This window comes from Sorex araneus, chromosome 2, assembly GCF_027595985.1.
Source record: "Sorex araneus isolate mSorAra2 chromosome 2, mSorAra2.pri, whole genome shotgun sequence".
Lineage (NCBI taxonomy): Eukaryota > Metazoa > Chordata > Mammalia > Eulipotyphla > Soricidae > Sorex > Sorex araneus.
Window position 1 is genome coordinate 134409901 of NC_073303.1, and position 19911 is coordinate 134429811.

Below are 19911 nucleotides of genomic sequence, written 5' to 3' on the forward strand. Positions count from 1 at the left end.
TAATCACTGTTTCATATAAAGATGCCAATGCTTTAGGATTTACATGACTTTAAGGGTTTTTGTTTGTTTGTTTGTTTTACTGGTGCTGGGGATTGAACCCGAGGCCTCACACATGAAGGCATTTGCTCTGCTTCTGAAATAATATATAACCCCAGGACTTAGAATTTTGTTGTTGTTGGGGGGCCACGCTCAGGGGGTGCTCAGGGACTATTTTGGCTCAATGGAGTCACTCCTGGCAGTTTGGGGTGCCATGCAATCAGAGGAAGGGAAAATTCAAAGGGCCTAACTCCTCAAGTTTCAGACAGAGTTCTAAACCAACCTGCATACTGTCCCATTCTGTAGCTATTTTCGAACAGACGTGATGGTGAGCATAAAATTATAGTGTGTTACACATTGGGAAGAGTTTCTCAACCACATAAGTGACAAGAGTAGGTTGGCCAGATACGATCTATTTCATTTCCCAGACTAAACAAAAGTACCATATTTGGAAGACAGAGTCTCAGCTTCAGAAGGAACTTTTAGAGGTTGTCCAGTCTGGTTTCTTGGCTAACACCAAAATCTCACCATAATGTAAAGTCAGACAGTTGTTTAAAGCCAGCCCCCGTGCCGATCTATTCTGATAACAACTCATTTCATCATGGGGTGAGCCCACACCAAGTTCCTCCTAACACACTGATGTTAGCACATAACAACAGTGGCTCATATTTGGACATGGTTTTATTAACGCAAATTGCAGTGCCAGCATCAATATGTTAAATCAAAATTCACCCTACTATCTACCCACACCTGTTAATCATAACTCTTGCTAGAGCAATCTGAATTTTTCTGCTTCCTTTAACATATGACAATGCATGGAATACATGCAAAGAGCAAAAATGTCTCCACACAGCATTCTGCTTTCCAAGTCAAAGGATCTCCATCTTTCTATCCTCTTTATGATGGGTTTTTACAAAGTCCAAAGTCACCTCACCAACTCACTCCCATCAAGCCAGGCTCCCATCTCCAATCCGGCAGAATTGTGTTAGATTCTAGGATATTCTAAAGGCTACCATTCCCTGGAATGCTCACAAAAAATACCTGCCAAGTACAAAGAACTCAGACCACTGAACCCCAAGAAGATCAAGGACTGGGAGCTGGAGCTGGCCCTTGGGTCGGCAGGCCCAGGAGGGATTGTGTTCTCCATGGAGGGTGAGTACCTCATCAGCGCTGTCTCCCTGGGGGGTGGTTTCATCCCCAGGTTTGGGGGATCCCAGGTCGAAGCTCTTCCTGCCATCCCGTACTTTCTTCTGCTTCTTGATGTTTCCATCCGCTTTCCCACTGTTGAGGCGGCGCACGGGACTCGTCAGCCATTTCTTCAGGGTGTTGGTGGAACGCTTGGGCCCGGGAGAGCTGTGAATGGAGTTCAGGGAGGACTGAGCCTGCAGGTTGGCCACTGACTCAGACTTGCCTCCATTTTCACTCGAGGAATGGGAATATGCATCTGAGGAAAAAACAAGGAAAAACAGAAGTAATAAAGGCAGGTTGCCAGTCCAGGAGCAAGACACCACCATGCCCGGTAGTTAAGACATAGAGCAGAATTCAAGACTGGCAGCAAACCCTGGGCCAGTGACCCCTCGCAAGAGCAGCACTCACAGCTGGCACTCAGCTTTTCTCAGGAAAGAAAGGCACCATTGCAGGGGAGGTCACTACAGCAGAGGGCAGAAGACAAAGACCCCGCCTTTAGGGAGGGAAGTCAACACCAGAAGTAAGAACTACAAACAAATTACAGTAGCACGAAGCATCTGTTGGCATATTCTAAAGTTTTGTTCAGATCTAGGTTTTATTTGCATAGGCCTCTTCTGTAGCTCGCGCTCACACCTACACAGAGATGTGTGAGGAGACAGTTACAGAGAAAGGAGAAGCATCTAAAAATAAATCACCAACTAGAACGTGATTGATTGCCAAAGGTAATCTGGTGAGGGCTGGGCAAGAAGCAGGAGAAGCTCAGAGGGGCAGGCAGACCTCCCTAAAAGCATTTAGTGGAGGAGAGGTATCTGAGCTGAGGAAGGGGGAGAGGAGGATAAGGGGGAACTCAGCAGGAACGAGAGCACAGAGGTAGAAGGACTGAAATAAAGGTTAAGGGAGATGCTGTACAGAGAGATAAATGATGGGGCCATCAAAGTAGTAAAGCAGGCAGGGTGCTTGCCATACAAGTGTCCGACATGAGCTCGATCAATCCCTAGGACCCCAGAAGGTCCCTGGAACCCCTGCTAGGAGTAATCCCTGAGTGCAGAGCCAGAAATAAGCCCTGAGCACCACTGGGTATGGCACCAAAACAAAACAAACAAAAAGATTAATGAGAGTGTTTAATAATAAACAAAATGAGTAGGAACTTTACTGTGAGAAACTTGAGGAAATGACAGGATACAAAGGGTTTGTCTGAGCTAATGTGGTGATGACTCTATGCAGCCTGGGAGGGACAGGAACCCAGGGAGTCACACACGAGCCTGCAAAGGAACTCAGAGGCACAAACTTCCCAGAGCAAGAAGTGATACTGTTAGAGTTTGGGCCAGAGAGAGCCTCTGAGCTTCTCTCATTCACAAATTGCCTTACGGCTGGAGCAACAGCAAAGCGAATTCTTTGCATTCAGCTGACCCTGGTTTGATCCTTGACACCCATAAGGTCCCCCAAGCCTGCCAGGAGTGATCCTTGAGTGCAGAGCCAGGAGTAAGCCCTGAGCACCAACTGGTGTGGACCAAACCACAACAAAACAAAACAAACCTCCAAGATGGTCTTGTGAGTCTATCTGACTAGCTTACCCTGGTCCCCTGCCACCACTATGCCAATGACTTTCATCATTGTGTGTTGTGTGCCACCATGGCACACTGATTTTTATTTAATTCTTTTATAGGAACCATTTCCAGGGACACTTGGGTCTGGGCCAGGTCTCCTGGTGCTAGGTGTGTGTGTGTGCCCAGATAGAGGAAGGGAGGGGAGCAGGCTCAGGGGTACCTGGGCCACACCTCAAGTATATGGTCCTGATTTTTGTTCCTGGGCACATGCTCTAGCACCTGCAGTATCTCCCAGGCTGATAATTAAACCAAATACATGAGTAGGTATTTAAACAAATGATTGCAGGGACTTTTTACACCTTTATTGTCTCAAAGACTGAATCACCTTTTTATATAGTATTTTCCTCCTAGTACAAGGTCTCATATGGTCATGGAGGGGCTCTGGACTAGACACGCCAACAGAGAAGAAACAAAGCCCTAAATTATGGGAATGCTTGTTTTTGCCAGCAGAGCTGCCTTGGTTTCTACAGCTGGTTGATCCATCTCAAGGGCACTAAACTAAGGCTCTTGGCCCAGCAGCAAATTTCTTAGCCACTTCTTAGTTCTGCGAATCCTTTGGAAACAACAGCAGGCTATCTGCTTCTAGAAAGCACACAAGTCAAGGTCCAAAATTGAGCTCCCTGGTTATGAAAAGGCTTATTCTACTCACAATATGTGAGGATCAACTGATGTGGTTGGCAAATCTTTAAGAACAAGTTACAATCTTATCTTAGAAAATTCCTTAGTGGCTTTGGTCTTGAGTATGTTGATTTTATTTCTGAATTATTTGGTATGGGTCAAACTCAGAAACTTGGGTTAAGATGAATATCTCCTCTGTGCTGCTCATGGAACCAGGACCTTTTATCTTCCTGCTGATAAACTGCAGAAACTTTCATTCACCAGGCCCCTGTGATGGCACAGGACTGTTAAACACAAGTCTTCAAAACTTAGATTCATCATCACACAGTGTTAGTAGGACCAGAGGACCAGCTATAGGCCTCTTGTTTCTTGAGTCACTAGACCACAGTTGGTGGCTGGACAGACACTGGAGAGTGACTGGAGAGACTGTCCAGGTCCTCTGTTCCTTGATAATCGTAGCTTTGAGATTCAAACAAAGTGAAACTTGAGTAACTAGTCCTCTCCTCCTACTGCCACCTGGCTCTGCTTTGGGGCATTCTGTTTAGAGTATGAATTGCAAAGCACAAATTGAAAATCAAGAGTATTCTCAATTTTGTTGTTTTAAGTTGATTTTTTGAAAACGATGAGGGCCATTCAACCACAGCCCACAGAAAAGATCAATTAAGAGTTGGAATGCATCATTTAGTTAGGGCAGAGACAGGACTACATGAATACATGGTTATAAAAGAATGTTGAATCATTTAGTTAAAAACTGAGGACTTGCAAAAAACAGCTGATATATTATGCTTATCTAATTTTAAGAAGGTGCAATGAGTTGTTTGAGAATTAATGTTCCTATCTTTCTAGGCATTAACAGTTAAGTGACTATTGTATAAATGACAATAATGATACTGTTATCTCATCAAATATTTCAGAGTTAAGGTAGATCTATGATTTCTAAAAGTCAGAAAAGCAATACTAATAGATAATAACTGGCAGTTAAACACATATTCATCTTATTTTTAATGTGTGTTCATTCCATGTATTAATTAATTTAGTCTCTATAAAACTGTAAAAAGAAGCACCTCTTGGGCCAGGGAGATAGTATAAAAGTTAAGGTGCTTTCTTTGCACCTCTGACTCTGGTTAATCCCTGGCACTGCCAGATGTGACCCCCCCAGTTCAAAGCTAGGAGTGAACCCTGAGCATTGCTGGATTTTGCTCAAATCCCCCTTTCCTCCCAAGGACTATTTATTTAATATTTTATATTTGCATTTATATAAAATCTGTTATAAAGTTTTAATTCTGGAGACAGACTCAGAAGTACTAGTTTTACAGGGAAAGCAATGGGTATTTAAATGGCGGGGTGGGGGGGAGAATTCATGTCTTGAGTGGGATTAGAATCTGGACATTTCTACTTGCTCCCAGGCCCCAAGCCAATGTTTTCTGTTCAGTCCCAAGGCAGAGAAATTATCCTTACACCTCGTACTGGGTTGTATATTACTGAGAAGACAAATGGGTTTCTTCCTACGTTATGTTGAAGTTTCCCAAAGGCTCTGGTGTATACAACTTGCGCTCTCTCTCTCTCTCTCTCTCTCTCTCTCTCTCTCTCTCTCTCACACACACACACACACACACACACACATACTAATTTTGTGATGAAATATTTTGGTTTTGGACTATACCCAGCAATGCTCAAGGCTTACTCTTGACTCTGTGCTCAGGAGTCACTCCTGGAAGAGCTCAGGGGTCCATTTGTGGTACAGGAGATTGAACCCAGGTTGGCTGCTTAAAGGGCAAGTACCCTTTCTGCATACTATCTCACCAGTCTGGAAATAATTTTAAGATACAGAATAATGGGAGGAATTATTATTAAAATTCCCTGAAAGAGCCTCCAATTGTTGGGAAAGATGACTAAGGAGAGACTGCTAAAATCTCACGGCTGGGAGGGATAGAGACATTACTGGTGCCCACTCGAGTAAATCGATGAACAATGGGATGACGGTGACAGTGATACAGAATAATACAGAAAAAAAAATATCCATGTAGATGTTACACGAATTAGGTCTAAGAAATATAAATATTTCTGTCATATTTGCTTCAAGCTTTTAAATAAAGATTCAGGCTTTCTTGAAGGTTTTTTTCTATTTCCCCAGTTGGAATTTTGTCTCCAGGTTCCCATTCAAGAATGAAGGCTCTTCCAAATTCCTGTGCATCCTTCCAAGCCTTGGGCAGCCATTTACTTGGCAGATAAATACAATATTTTGAGTTTAAAGTTTTGTACAGTTATCAAGTAGATATCATTTGTAACTTACTCATTTATTCAAAGACTTTTTGAGGTTTATCATTCATGTTCCTACAAGTAGATAAGGTTAATTCATTTCAATTGTTGAATAATCTTTCTTAGGTATATCATAAAGTTTATAGTACATTTTCCTAATGAGAGTTGTTTAGGTTATTACATATGTGTGTGTGTTTGTGTGTGTTGTATGTGTATGATATATATGTATATATGTATATACACACACACATAGTCATCATTATAAGCAACCCCGTATAGATCTGTTTGAACACATGAGAAAATACTGCAAACTTCCTCTGGGAAAGATATTTTTAAAAAATTTCCAGTGGCCAGAGGCGACAGTACAGTGGGTAAGGCATTTGCCTTGCATGTGGCCGACCTGGATTCTGTCCCTGACATCCCAATTGGTCCTCCAAGCAATATCAGGAGTAGTTCTTGAGTGCATAACTAGTAGTAACCCCTAAACATAGAGAGGTGTGGCCTCCCCAAATTAGGCTTCTCTGGCCCCCTAAAGAGCTGAATGTATAAAGAGGCAATACAGCCTAGACAAAAAGAAGACAGTTCTCTTGGGCTTATATGTTTAGTATCCCTCAAAGGCTAGGACTGTGTCACTGAAAGAGCGAGGCTGGGTCTACAGAGAGTAGATCTGTAGGTACAGGTGGAGGTCTCAGGGGACTCTGAGATGCCCAGAGGCAGATGAGGCTGGGCCGCCACTGGCCTGAGGATTCTCAACTAAAGGATGAAAAACACCTCAATGCATTCTTCTGGAGTTCACTGACAGTTTCGATCACACCCTAATGGCATGTAAACATTTAGACTACCTGTTATACAATTACTAAAAACTACAGGTCTATTTGTTCTATATTACTACAGGTCTATTTGTTCTATATTAATCACACTCGTTTTATCTATCTAGTGAACGGTTAATAAACATCTCCACCATAATACTCTATTGAGAACCGGGGTTCCAAATGTTGCCAGAAGAAATCTACTTTCCACTAGGTATTTATAGAAGAGTCCTTTGACCCTTTGGTCCTCCACTTTGATTCCTATGATATAGAAATAATTATTAAGTTCATCTTTATTGCTATCTGTAACTTTTGAGCTATATAAAGCCATATATGTCTATCTGCATAATTATATCCCCAAATGTTCCTGTTTTAATTTTCTAGAAATAATTTAATCTAAAAATTATGGAAGTATCATCTGTATATTATTTTTGCCCAGAAATATAACACATCTAGAAATAGGTATATAATGAGACCAAGTAGATTCTGTGGGTACCAAATCCATAAATACACTTGTTTATAGATGTAAAGAGCACACAACTGATAGTACGACAATATCCTTGCAGTAGAAGACAGTGGCTCTGGCAGATTTTTTGTGGCAAATTGAGAAGAGCCAAGCTCCTAGGGTGGCCTCTTCAGCTTAGGTTATGAACAGCGAGTGGCTGGCATGGCTGGCTCCCAGCAACCATTTGGCTAGTCATCTTGGTGCCTGAGCCACTTGGTGCTTGGAATGAAGGACACTGCTATGGTGACAGAAATATGACATGGGGGAGGTGTGCATCAATAATTGTTTCTTAATGCTAGGAAGTAAATTGTCCTTGAAGTTGCTCTGACCACAAGTTTAGACTACACTTGGCAAATTTAGACTACCTCTTGACTCAGGATATTTCTTGTCTCATCTCTTTTTTAATTAAGTTTTTTAAAATCATAGTTTAGGTAACAGGTTAACAATCATGTTTAAATTTGTTAAATTGATATACAAAGTTACTGCCACTGAAGTGCCCACGACCCTCCTCTACCCATCCCTAGGTCACCTTTAGTCCAAACGTCCCGCCTCAATCCTTCTCACATCTCTTAGTCACACACAAGTTTCACATGCATAGCAAAGCCTGTTTCCTGCTCATTATGCCAGATAATTAATATTTAGTTCAGGAATCTCTTCTCCAATGAGTCATTTGCAAGCCTACCATTGTTTCCTTTACCACTTTACTCAGGTTTATGTACTTTTAAATATGATTTTGCATCGTAATATTTTTACACCTAAATCTACTACTACTGGTAGTACACAGGACTTCGTCCTGGCTCTTCTCTCAGAGATCACTTGTGGTGGGCTCAGGGAACCATATGGGATGTCTGGGATTAAAACTGAGTCGATCTTGTGCAAGGGCAAAGGCCCTGATGACTCTGGCCCCTGCATTTAAATCTTGATGGCTTGTCTGTCTATGTCTTAATCTCCCTATTAAGCCACAAATACAAGATGGAGGACTTTGGGGTGATAGATGGAGCTCAGTGATAGAGTATGAGACCCTGTCCAGACAACGTTAAGTCCAACAGAAACAGAAAAACAAAAACAAGTTTAAAAAAGGACAACCAAAAATTCCCTGAGTCTTAACAATTTGCATTATATTATGTCTAGTCATTTTCTCTTTTCCTGACTGCTATACTTACAGGGGTAGAATGAGCCATAAGCAATGGCTGCCACAATGGACAGGAATCTTTTTCATCTGCAGAGTCCATTGTAATTTTAGCTGTTAATATCAGAATCTTCTCAAATGGACAAACCAATGTCCATGGAGTGAGAAGTCAAAATCTCTGGCTTTTATCTAGATAAACTCTTTAGAATTCTGTTTTCATTCAGCCCAGATCTCTCAGTTACTACTGGACATTTCAACCCGCTGTTCCCTCCTTGCTTTCTGCTCCATCTTCTGCTAATATGCCACTGAATGCAGGGCTGAGCAGATAAAGCTTCATACACAAATTTGAAAAGATATAAAAGTCTACTTATTGAAGCATTATTTACAATCGCCGAGATTTGGAAAAACCCAAGTGCCCAACATCAGTTAACTGGAGGAAAGGGGTTGTCTTTATAACATAATAGGATACTACTCATCCATGATAAATGATGAAGCCTTGCATTTTGCAACGATAGGAGTGGGATGAAGGGGGGCATGCAAAGTAAAAAGTCAGAAGGAAAGAGATTCTGTATAATTTTAGTCATAAATGGTCTGTAAAGAAACAAAGCAAGGCAACAGACAACATCCAGTGAAAACAGACCCTTAGACTGGCCACAGAGCCGAAGTTACCAAAGAGAGATGAAGATTGGGGTGAAAACATCCAGAGGAATCTAGAGGAAGGGCATTAGCATTTAGATGGGACCTAAGATGTGTAACATGGCATTCCTAAAACACACAAAATAGGGGCTGGAGAGATAGTAAAGTGGCAGGGCTCTTGCTTCACATGCAACCAACCCGGTTAAATCCCCATCATCCCAGATGCTTACCTGAGCACTGCCAGGAGTAATTCCTGAGTGCAGAGTCAGAAGTAACCTTTGGACATTACCAGGTGTAACCCCCAAACCAAAAAACAATAAATAAATAAATTTAAAAGGGGGTGGGAGACTGAATTTCTAACTTCTGCCTTTTATTATCTTTGGCCTCAATTTCTCCCGTGTGATCTTTCCTTTAAACTAGAAAGAGAGAGGAGACTTCCAAAGATCTCAGCACACCAAAACAATCCCCTTTTTCATGCGCACTTCTCAAATGATGTACATTACCAACACACAACATTGCTATGACACTGTCACAGACTCATTTAATTCACGCCCTTCCTATTAAGGGAAATGAGGGACTAAAATGACCTCTTTCCTCTACAATCACTATCTTTATATTACTGAGGAGAATTACCAGAATTACACAGTAGATCAGGCAAAATCAGTGAATGCAGCTCTGCAGTTTTTCTATGAGTAAATCTCTAGCTATTATTTCCATTTATACATGTCTTCTTATCTCAAACTTTCCCACAGACTCTTAGAGAAATGTTATTCCCTCTACAAACTGAGGAATAAAGCTCTCTATTAAAAGAGGTTAAACAAGGACAGTAGACACAAAGGCTTCCAAACTCCATGGTTTAGAAGCCTGCCTCACATGCTGGGGGAAAAGGCAGTTGGGATGGAGAAGGGATCACTAAGTCAATGATGGTTGGAGAGATCGCTCAGGATGGGAGATGTGTGCTGAAAGTAGACTAAGGACCAAACATAATGGCCTCTCAGTATCTGTATTGCAAACCAAGATACCCAAAGTAGAGAGAGAGTAAGAAGGAAGGCGCCTGCAATAGAGGCAGAGGGTGGGATAGGGTGGGGGTGGTGAGAGGGATACTAGGAACATTGGTGGTGGAAAATGTGCACTGATGGAGGGATGGGTGTTTGATCATTGTGTGACTGAAAATCAATCATGAAAGCTTTGTAAATATCTCACCGGTGATTCAATTAAATAAATAAATACGATTAAAACATAACCAACAGAAGAGGCCCTATTTTAATTTACATCACAACTGCCTTTGAGATAGGGCTCACAATTCCAGGGGTTAAGCAGGAACTGAGGTCCCTGACAAAGACCCCATGAGCACAAGGAGGGCCACAGACAGCAGTGGTCAAGTCCCAAATTGGGGCACCTCCTACCTGGCTCTCCACCTGCAGCCCTCCCCAGCACTGTCCCTGGGTCTGGGAGGTATCCACACACAAGCTTCTCCTTGGCCTTCAAAGTAAATGCCAGTCTGCTCCTTTCAGCTAGTCTGTAGTTATGCCTGAGCTTCCAGCTGTAGGGTCTTCTATCCTTCCTCTCCTCTCCTCTCCTCTCCTCTCCTCTCCTCTCCTCTCCTCTCCTCTCCTCTCCTCTCCTCTCCTCTCCTCTCCTCTCCTCTCCTCTCCTCCCCTCCCCTCCCCTCCCCTCCCCTCCCCTCCCCTCCCCTCCCCTCCCCTTCCCTCCCCTCCCTTTCCCTCCCCTCCCCTTCTCTTCAACTGTGATCCCCAGGCCATCAACGTTAATGTCACCTGGGAGTCTGTTTGAAAGACGAGCTCTTTAGGCGCACTCCAGAGCTACTGGGCCAGACATTACGGGCACTGCCCAGCACTCTGTATCTTAACAAGCAATTTTCATTATGCTAAAGTTTGAAAACCACTCTTCAATATAAACCCCAAACTTCAGTCTAAATTTTCAGTTGAGTGTACCAATCAATGACACTGATATTTGTCATTGGTGATGGTACTATTTAACCTCTCTGCTTGTATACAGTTTGCCTAGGACTTCTTAGATGACTAAGTCCAGCACATTCTCATATTTCCCTGAGAGTACCTCTTATACAATTTGTTGGCATTGATAGATGCTTCTTTAAGTATATTGCCTCCCTAACTACAAAGGAAGTCCTCCCTAACTACAAAGAAAGTCCTTGAGGAAGAGATGTCTTCCATCTATGTATCTCCAACACAAAGTCTTTAATCAGCAAGGAATTTATTCTATGACTGGTGATGAATAGCTAAGGACAAAGGAAGATAAATCATTGGCATTTGAGTGCTTTTACACCTTAGAGACCTCAAAGAAGTAAATGTTGGTGAGACTCGTGTCTCTCAAGTTCAGCAACTGAGATAGCTAGTGTTTTCTGTACTTAATATGTTCTCACCTAACACTGCTGGGGGATGGGGATAGGTAGCTCCAGCGGTCCCCAGCACCTAAAGCAGAGGCAGAGTTGCATTGCCTGGCCTGAGCATTAAACTTTACTTTAGGATCCCATTGGTAGAGTGTCCCTGGGAGTAGTCCCTTGAGTAGTGCTTGAGAGCTTCCACTTGGCTTCCCCCACACAGAAGGATGCTCTAAGTATTGCTCAGTCAATGAGGATCAGTGACACCAAGTTACCAGTCTGTTTGCTGTAAGCCTTCTCAGAAGGTCTTTTTTCCCCTTTATTTGTTAATTGGGCCACACAAAGTGGTACATGGAGGCTACTCCTGGGTCTGTGCTTAGGGGCGACTGCTGGCAGTGCTTGGGAGACCACGTACAGCTCCTGTGTGCTCTGCCTGTGGAGTGAGCTCTGCGGCTCTCTCAGAATGTTTTGTGTACCATGTGCACGGTTATATACAGAGCAATATGACTGGCACTGGTCTTGGCCAAGAGCCCACCTTGGTCTGAAACAGAGGGTGAATTGGAGTCTTGAGGGTGGTGTTCTGTCAGCCGGACTGCTACTTCAACCCAGAATCCCTTTTGAACGCCTAAGGAGGAGTAAGCTACAGGCTGGTTATTTTCGGCTTATGTGCTCTTACTTCAGAGTCTACCCAGAAGCCTGTAGGAAGAGTGACCCGGATTAAACTTAGAATGTGTCCTTTAGGAGTAACCTTAACTGAAGGTAACCATGCCAGCCTTAATCACAGAGGGGAGGAGTTCAGCGGGGTGACTCTGGAAAGTTTAAGACTGTAATTAGCACTACTTAACTGAAGAGGTGCCAATGGAAATTCTCCTAGGGAACCCACGGGAGGAAGAAAGAGGAGAAAAACTATGTATATGGAAAAAAAACCAAGTGGTTTCTGGTGGTCTCAGTCATTTGTTTTCAGTATCCCTTTTTGTGGAGCTGCCTTTTGTGTGTATGGAGTAGGAACAAAGGTTTTCAGGAGTAAGGTCTTCTGAACTGATGAAGTTTGAGACCCTCCAGTCTTAACCGGCTGTTTCTGCCAAGTGCCTGCGCCTGTCTTGGGAAAAAGCCACAAAGAGTTCTGTCTGGGCCCCCAACCAAGCATGACGCCTCCTTCTTATTTCATTTAGGATTCTTTACGCAAGACAGCGATCCTGTTCTCATCTCTAACTTCCTAGGGCCCAGGCAAAGGTCCAGTGCTCAGGTGCCCTGTGGCCAGGAAACCCCACTGCCTGGCCTTCCTGGGCCCAGACTGACTAGCAAGGCCCCACTAACATAATTTCTTTTCTCTTAAAAAACTCTTAAATTTTTATTAAAGCACTCATTGGGATAATTTCTTTACAACTTTTTATTTTGACATTGCTTCGGATTTGGAGAAAAGTTCTAAGAGCAGGATAGAACTTCCTAAATATGCTTCACCTAATTTTCCAAAAATTTAAGACTTCCTTCCTTCCTTCCTTCCTTCCTTCCTTCCTTCCTTCCTTCCTTCCTTCCTTCCTTCCTTCCTTCCTTCCTTCCTTCCTTCCATCCTTCCTTCCTTCCCTCCTTCCCTCCTTCCCTCCCTCCCTCCCTCCCTCCCTCCCTCCCTCCCTTCCTTCCTTCCTTCCTTCCTTTCTTCCTTCCTTCCCTTGCTCTTAAATCCTATTTTATCTCTCACTCTTTCTGAATCATTGAAGAATTTGTCCAAAATATTTGTGTATATTACTTAAACATTGGTGCTTGGGGCTGGAGAGATAATATAGCAGGTAAAGTGTTTGCTTGCAAACAGCTCACCTGGGTTCTATTCCTGGAACCATATGTGGCTCCATGATCACTATCAGAAGTACTTCCTGAGCACAGAGTCAGGAATAAGCCCTGAGTGGGTAGCTCCAAAGCCAAAAAATCAAATAAAGCAAAATAAAATAAAATAAAACTCACCAAAATCAGTGGTCCTCTCTTCTATAAACACAACCCAAGAGCAAGATCAGAAACTTAACATTGATATTCCTGGTGTGCAGATGCTGCCCATGCCCATGTGCTACTTATGCTCATGTGGATGAGCACTTGTGGTGCCCAAGCACATGCGTCACCTGCATCTCCCCTCGAGATGTGCACTATCTACTGTAGGATGTGTGCTCTCTCCACCTTTGGAAAAGCCCATGTTCTCCCTTGAGCATGTTACTCTCTCTCTCTCACGTTCTCTCCCACATTCCCCTCCCTAGAAACTTCCAAATAAAATCTGTTTTACTTAAAAAAAATTGATACTCCCTTGATGAAGATGTTGTGAACTATTCCAAAATAACCTTTATAGAAAGAGATCATTTCTCTCACAGCTTCAACATCTTTATGGTGGTCACTTTGTAGGCTCTCCATTAATCTGGGTTTGCTAGCTGTCTTCTTATGATTAGAATTTAAGAGTACATGCTTAGGAGAAATGCACCTGAAAATAATCTATTATATTGGGAGACACAATATCAATTTGATTCAAATTTTGGTCTACTGGTTAAGATGGCTATTGGCACAATTTTGTAATCAAGTTACATTGCATAGTCTTCGTATTTTGAAATTATGGTACAACTCAACTATAAATGATACCAGAACATAACTTCCATGTAAAAGGCCCAATTCTATTTGCAAAACAACTTTATTACCATAAATACTGTCACTGTCACTGTCATCCCGTTGCTCATCGATTTGCTCGAGTGGGCACCAGCAACGTCTCCATTGTGAGACTGGCATATCAAATACGCCATGGGTAGCTTGCCAGGCTCTGCCTTGTGGGCGAGATACTCAATAGCTTGCCAGGCTCTCTGAGAGGGGCAGAGTATAAATACGAAGAGAATTCACTGTCACTGTCACTGTCATCCCGTTGCTCACTGATTTGTTTGAGCGGGCACCAGTAACGTCTCTCATTGAGAGACTTATTGTTACTGTTTTTGGCATATTCAATACGCCACGGGTAGCTGGCTAGGTTCTGCCGTGTGGGTGCGTTACTCTCGGTAGCTTGCCGGGTTCTCCGAGAGGGGCAGAGGAATCGAACATGGGTCGGCTGCGTGAAAGGCGTGCCCTACCGCTATGCTATCACTCCAGCCCACGAGGAGAATGATTTTTGGAATTATTGGAAACAGAAGGAACAATGTGTAATAAAAAGCATGATTAGGCTAAAACCAGATTTTGTTAGGAATTTGCACTTTGTGATTTATTAGAAATGGTATTTAGAGCTGATATTATCCTTCTGGACATAAAAATTAGTCCTGTTAAAGTTTCCACAGGAAACTCACATTCTAAATGTAGGTTCTGTAAAGCAGTCAGAGGTTGAGCTTATACTCAACCCTGTGTCTCTTCTATAGGTCTTGAAATGATCACTCAAATGATGCTGGAAGTTTCAGGGGAGGCACACAACTCTGACTAACTCCATAGATTTCTATTCATGTTACTAATAAATACAGAAAGTTCACTGTGACAAAGAGCACTGGTGGTGCTAGTCTTTAGCATGGGACCAGACTGGTAAAAAGTCAGAGGTCGAAAAGTGGAGACCTCATTCTAAGGTAGTGGTAGACCATAAGGCATTTCCTGTCTCAAGTCAAATGGGAGAGTTTAAAGGTGGCAGAAATGGCAAGTTAAGTGTTGACAGAGTAAATCAGTGAGAACCTTAGAAGCTCAAATGCTGGTCTTGAAATGCTTATTTAAGCTACTTAACTGTTGTAACAAATGATAAGCCTTGAGTAGAGAAGAATGGGAGAGGGGGTGCACTGGGAATGCTAAGCAACTTGGGAAAGTCATGTCTAATTATGCATTATTTGTGTAACTTGTAACCAGAAATTCCCTTTAGCAAACTCCCCCCTTCGGAGAAATAAGATAAGATAAGCAGTTAAGATACCTTATTCTCCAACCATAAGCCCAGTTCAAGACTTGAGTAGTGATATTTCACTTCCTTTCAATTGGGTACTGAACTGCTAAAGCCCGTATTTGCTTAGGGCAGTCAGAACTTTGCTATCTTCAGGGGCCAAAAAAGAAGGAAAACACCCGGGGCTGGAGAGATAGTACAGCAAGTAGGGCACTTCATGTGCATGCATCCAACTTGGGTTTGATCTCTGGGACCCCAAGTCATCCAAGTGCTGAGCCAGAATGGAGTAAGCCCTAAACAACTCTGAGTATGGGCCCCCCAAGAAACAGAAAAGGAAAATAGGAAAGTTTGATATTCGTCCATTAGGAGAGGCTGCTATGATGATGCTCTATTATTATACAGTGCTAGGTCCTTTAGGCTCAAATTTTATACTGCATTTTACATTGACAGATATTATGTATTCTTCATTCATTTATTCAACAAGTGCTTAAGAGTATCATAAGAGACATGCTGGGCTAAAGCAGTGAAAGGGGGGAAGCTCCCGGGCATTGGGACGGTGATATTCCAGTTGGGGTCTGATAGATACACTAGCAAATGAGTTAGAAAGAGTCTTAATACTGTGAAATAGTATTTAGAGAATTTTATTGACTAAAGGACTGGAGAGGGCCTGGAAATTTCCTCAGGGAGCACAGAAGGCAACAGTCTTGAGAAGTGAGCGGAGGCCTGGATGATGAGGAACCAGAAGTGGTTCAGGATAAAGATTTCTGCCAAGGGCACAGCCTGTGTGAATATCCTAAGGCAGAAGTGAATTTGGGAGGTCCAAATTAGTTAAAGTTCTGTGGTCAGAGCATTGGTGCTGTGGAAAGGAAAGGGAAATGAAGTTTAAAAGGTGAGGAGAGGCTAGACTCACAGGCTAGAACCTCACAGGCGTTGGCAGAAAGTTGAAACTTCACGCTCAATGAAAGGATTCCCAAGAGGTGTAATGAGAGGTGGGTGACAACATACGGTGTACAATAATTGAAAATCTTTCATTTCCGATGGTTTCAGTAAGATAAATTTCTCCTGAATTAGAATCCTCTTTCCAGCAAGAATTATTTTTTTTTGTCTGAAAGGGGCTGGGGAAGAGACTATATTCCAACTATATATGAGTGTGACATACCAGGATATTCAAATCTGGTCTCTGAGCAAAAGAGCACACAGTGTGTCCACATTAACACTCTCCCATACACACACACACAGGCTCACATAAACCTTCCTCCTGGCTTGTGACTGGTTTCTTGACTGTTCTTCCTGTTCTCGGCTAAGGCCTATTGATACAACTCTGGGTGACATTGATCAAGTCACACACATACCATAAAGCATTTATTGAGGAAGGCTATTTCCTAGGAAGTACTCAAGAAACATGTGTCACATATTAGCTGAATTTAAAAGGATGCCTGTTTGTGAGTTCAGGCTGGACACAGGAGCCTAGTAGTAGAGGGAGATCACCTGAGATTAGAGTTTCTGCTTTTCCTCTTCACTTCTCTGAACCTTGGTGTCCTTGCCTGTAAAGTGGGGATAATCAACACTAATAGAATAATGCTCATATAGAGCAATTGTGTAGGGTGACAATAAACACTGAGGACAATAATGACTGTTGAGTGAAGATAAGCAGTGCTGTGATGTATGGGCAGTTCAGGGCGCTTGGCCGAGAGGCCCAAGAGCTGGAGCCCTGAAGCCACCGTGCACTGACTCATCTGTGGGAGGAGTTCTCACCTCACTCACAGGACAGCAGTAGGGCGTGCAGCCTTGCCCTCACAGCGCTCCACCCACTCCCTTCCACAACCTGTGGCTCCTTGTCACCCAGAGACAGAGACAGATCCAGCAATGCCCCCTTACAGGAAAGCACGGACACACACAAGCGTGAACGTGGTGACCTGGCACACTCAGCAGCCCACCTCAGCACTGACAGGGTTTGTCTGGCTCATCAAATATCCCACCATTCCTTCCCTTGAAGCTTGGAAGTACTTTATTACTTTAACAAATAAAAACACTAAGCTGAATGGAAAGACTCTAAAAAATCAAGAAGTCACATGCAAAAATAATATATCTTCATTACAGGGCAAACGGAAGAAAAACTGATTTTTATACTCCTCCACCATGTGATAAGTGACCATTAACACTTCAGGATGGTTCCCCACCTCTGTGTGCATATATATGTGTGACCAGAGGAGGTATTTGCTGAGTGACGCAAAATCAAAGCCTAGGTGGCCTTTTTTCAGCCCCCGGTCCCTGTGGGGAGGTAGTCTCAATGCTGCTTGTATACTTGTCATGGTTTTAGTCCAGAACCCAGACTCACAAGCCCCTGTGAGAAGAAGATACAGTGCAACAACAAAAAAAGCTTCAGGACATACTACGAATCTCAGGTGAGAATTCTATCTCTACTGCTAACCTGCTGCTGTATCCCAGGTAAATCCTACAAGGTTTCAATGTATTAACCTGTCAATGAGAACTCTAGATAATCTTTACCAATTCTTTTACCTTCAAAACTCAGTCTGGCAGTTGAAAGAGAACTCAAAGGGCTGGCACATGCCTTGCACACAGGAGACCTGGTTCATATCCAGGTACCACATGGTTCCTGGGCACAGACCCAGGATGAGAGAAAAGCAAAACAAAACAGAAAAAGACTGCAGGAGGGTTGCAGAGATGGCTTTGGCAGCGTGGGGTTGCACAGAGCAGTTATCATGGTTCTTTTGGTTTGTTTTTGGGCAGAATCTGGCAGTGCTTAGGGGTTACTTCTGTCTTTGAACTCAGGGATCACTCCTGGAGGTGCTCAGGGGATGATACAGTATGGGATACTGGGGGAACAAACCCAGGTCAGTCGTGTGCAAGACAGGTACCCTACCTACTGGACTATCTCTTTGGCCCCATTATGATCCTTCAGAGGATCTTCAGTTTCTCCTCATTGAGTCGGCTGCCTCAGTCCAGCTGAGAAGAAACATAGATGTGACTGCGGTGCCACTTAATAAGAAATTTAAGACTGTCCTGGAAATCTTTGTGGACAAGATTATAAAAAACGAAACCAAGCAACAGTCAGCAGGAGGCCCTGCTGTATCCGAGTGTCAGTGAGGGCTGGAGAGGGAGCTTTTCAAGCTTAAGCAAATGTACGGCAGGCAGGAACACAATCCCTAACTTCACAATGAAATAACTCAAATTTGAAGTCATCAATATATCCCAATCCTGAAGAAATTAGTAAAATTACCCAGTAATTTGTTGTAGATTAATTTTACAACTGATAAGAAGTAACAGAGTAAACACATCTCACCACTGTCAAATGTTCTTTCAATTCTGATTCCAAATAAATAATTTGGTGATGTTGGGTGTTCAAAAGAAAAGAAAGAGACTAAGATACAGGAATCAAGATATCTAGAATTATAGATGATACCGTTCCCTTCATTTTTGCTGTTTTTCCCAATGGCAATAATTTCTCTCTTCTATCTAGAAACCACAATGTAACTCTCAGACCATTTTCTATGAATGAATACAGACATATAACACATGAGGCAGACAGTTTGTTCATGCACAAAGTAGTTCATGGGGTCGGAGTGACATTACAGTGGGCAGAGTGCTTGCCTTGAATGCAGTCCTGGGTTGAATCCCTGGTACCATTTATGGTCCCCTGAGACCCATCAAGAGTAATCTCTGAGCACAGAATCAGGAGTAAGCCCTGAGCATAGCTGGGTACAGTCCAAAAAAACAAAAACAAAAGTAGTTCATACTATATAGTAGCAGGTTTCCATAAATATTTTTTCATATATTAAGTGGGAGATAGTCACATTTCATTTTTTAAAATTTTAGATAGGTGCATAATAAAGAATAAAATTTTCCACAAATATTTCCTATTAGAAATATTACTGTTTATCTTCCTATTTGCTACTATAAAAATTGCCACATGAACATCCTGGGACAAATGGAGAACTTATTCAGGGCATACTTCTAGAAGTGGGTCAAAATCACATTTTTGGTTTTTACCAATTCTAATTAATCTATAAATGATACAGAAGGGCTATCTGTATGAGCATCTATTTCTTCACTGTGACTTTACCAAAATTTCAGTCTGAAAGGTAAAAGTTAGTGTTATTTGTATTTCTCTGAATAATACAGATTTTATCTTTTGAAATATTTGCCATTTATATTTTGGACAATATCCTAATTCTTTGTAACTTTAGCTCTCTTTCCTATTCTATTATTGATTCATAAGAACTCTGTACTTTCTGGACGTTAATTTTTGCCTTTTGTGCAGGTTGCAATACTCCCTCTCACTCTATCATTTGCCTTCATTACCCTTTTGTGTGGGGAGGGATTGTGAGCCACACCCACCTGTGCTCAAGAATTACTCCTGGACTTGTGCTCAGGGATTGTCCTGGTTATGCTTGAGGGACTGGCCTTTTAGGGCATCAGGGATCAAACTGAGATCAGCTGCGAGCAAGGCAAGTGTCTTAACCCCTGCACTATCTTTCCAGTTCTGTTAGTTTACTTTAGAATGCATATTAACTTTGTCTGAATTCCATCTTGGAATTAATTTCTTTTACATCCAATCTTAGTTGAATGTTAGGAAAATCTTTTAAAGTACAAATTTCAAAGAACCTGTTATACTTGTCTTTTAAGCATCCCATATTGTATAAATTAAATTGATGGAATTTGTAAGGGGAACAGCACTATGAGAGAGGATTAGGAAGCAGCCTGGCCACCCTGCTCGGAGGCAGGGTATCTTCTGAACCTAGTATCTGCACCAGGTAGTGCGAGAGGGAGTCTTGCCACCCACAAGGAGCTGAAGGCAGGCTTGTTCCCTCCCATGCCCTCTGGGCTGCAGGAAACAGTGAGGGCGGCCACCCAGGAGAAGGTACACTCAGGA

The 19911-nt window shown here is 42.6% G+C and overlaps 1 protein-coding gene across 23 annotated transcripts in view; it reads right to left on the bottom strand.

Moving 5' to 3' along the window:
• Window positions 1-19911, bottom strand: part of KALRN (kalirin RhoGEF kinase) — an 809955-nt gene that overhangs the window by 106769 nt on the left and 683275 nt on the right. For all 23 annotated transcript variants that reach the window (XM_055128078.1, XM_055128085.1, XM_055128081.1 and 20 more), the window contains one exon: window positions 1197-1480. In XM_055128078.1, the coding sequence (XP_054984053.1) occupies window positions 1197-1480 (284 nt within the window). The remainder of the gene's footprint in view (window positions 1-1196; window positions 1481-19911) is intronic.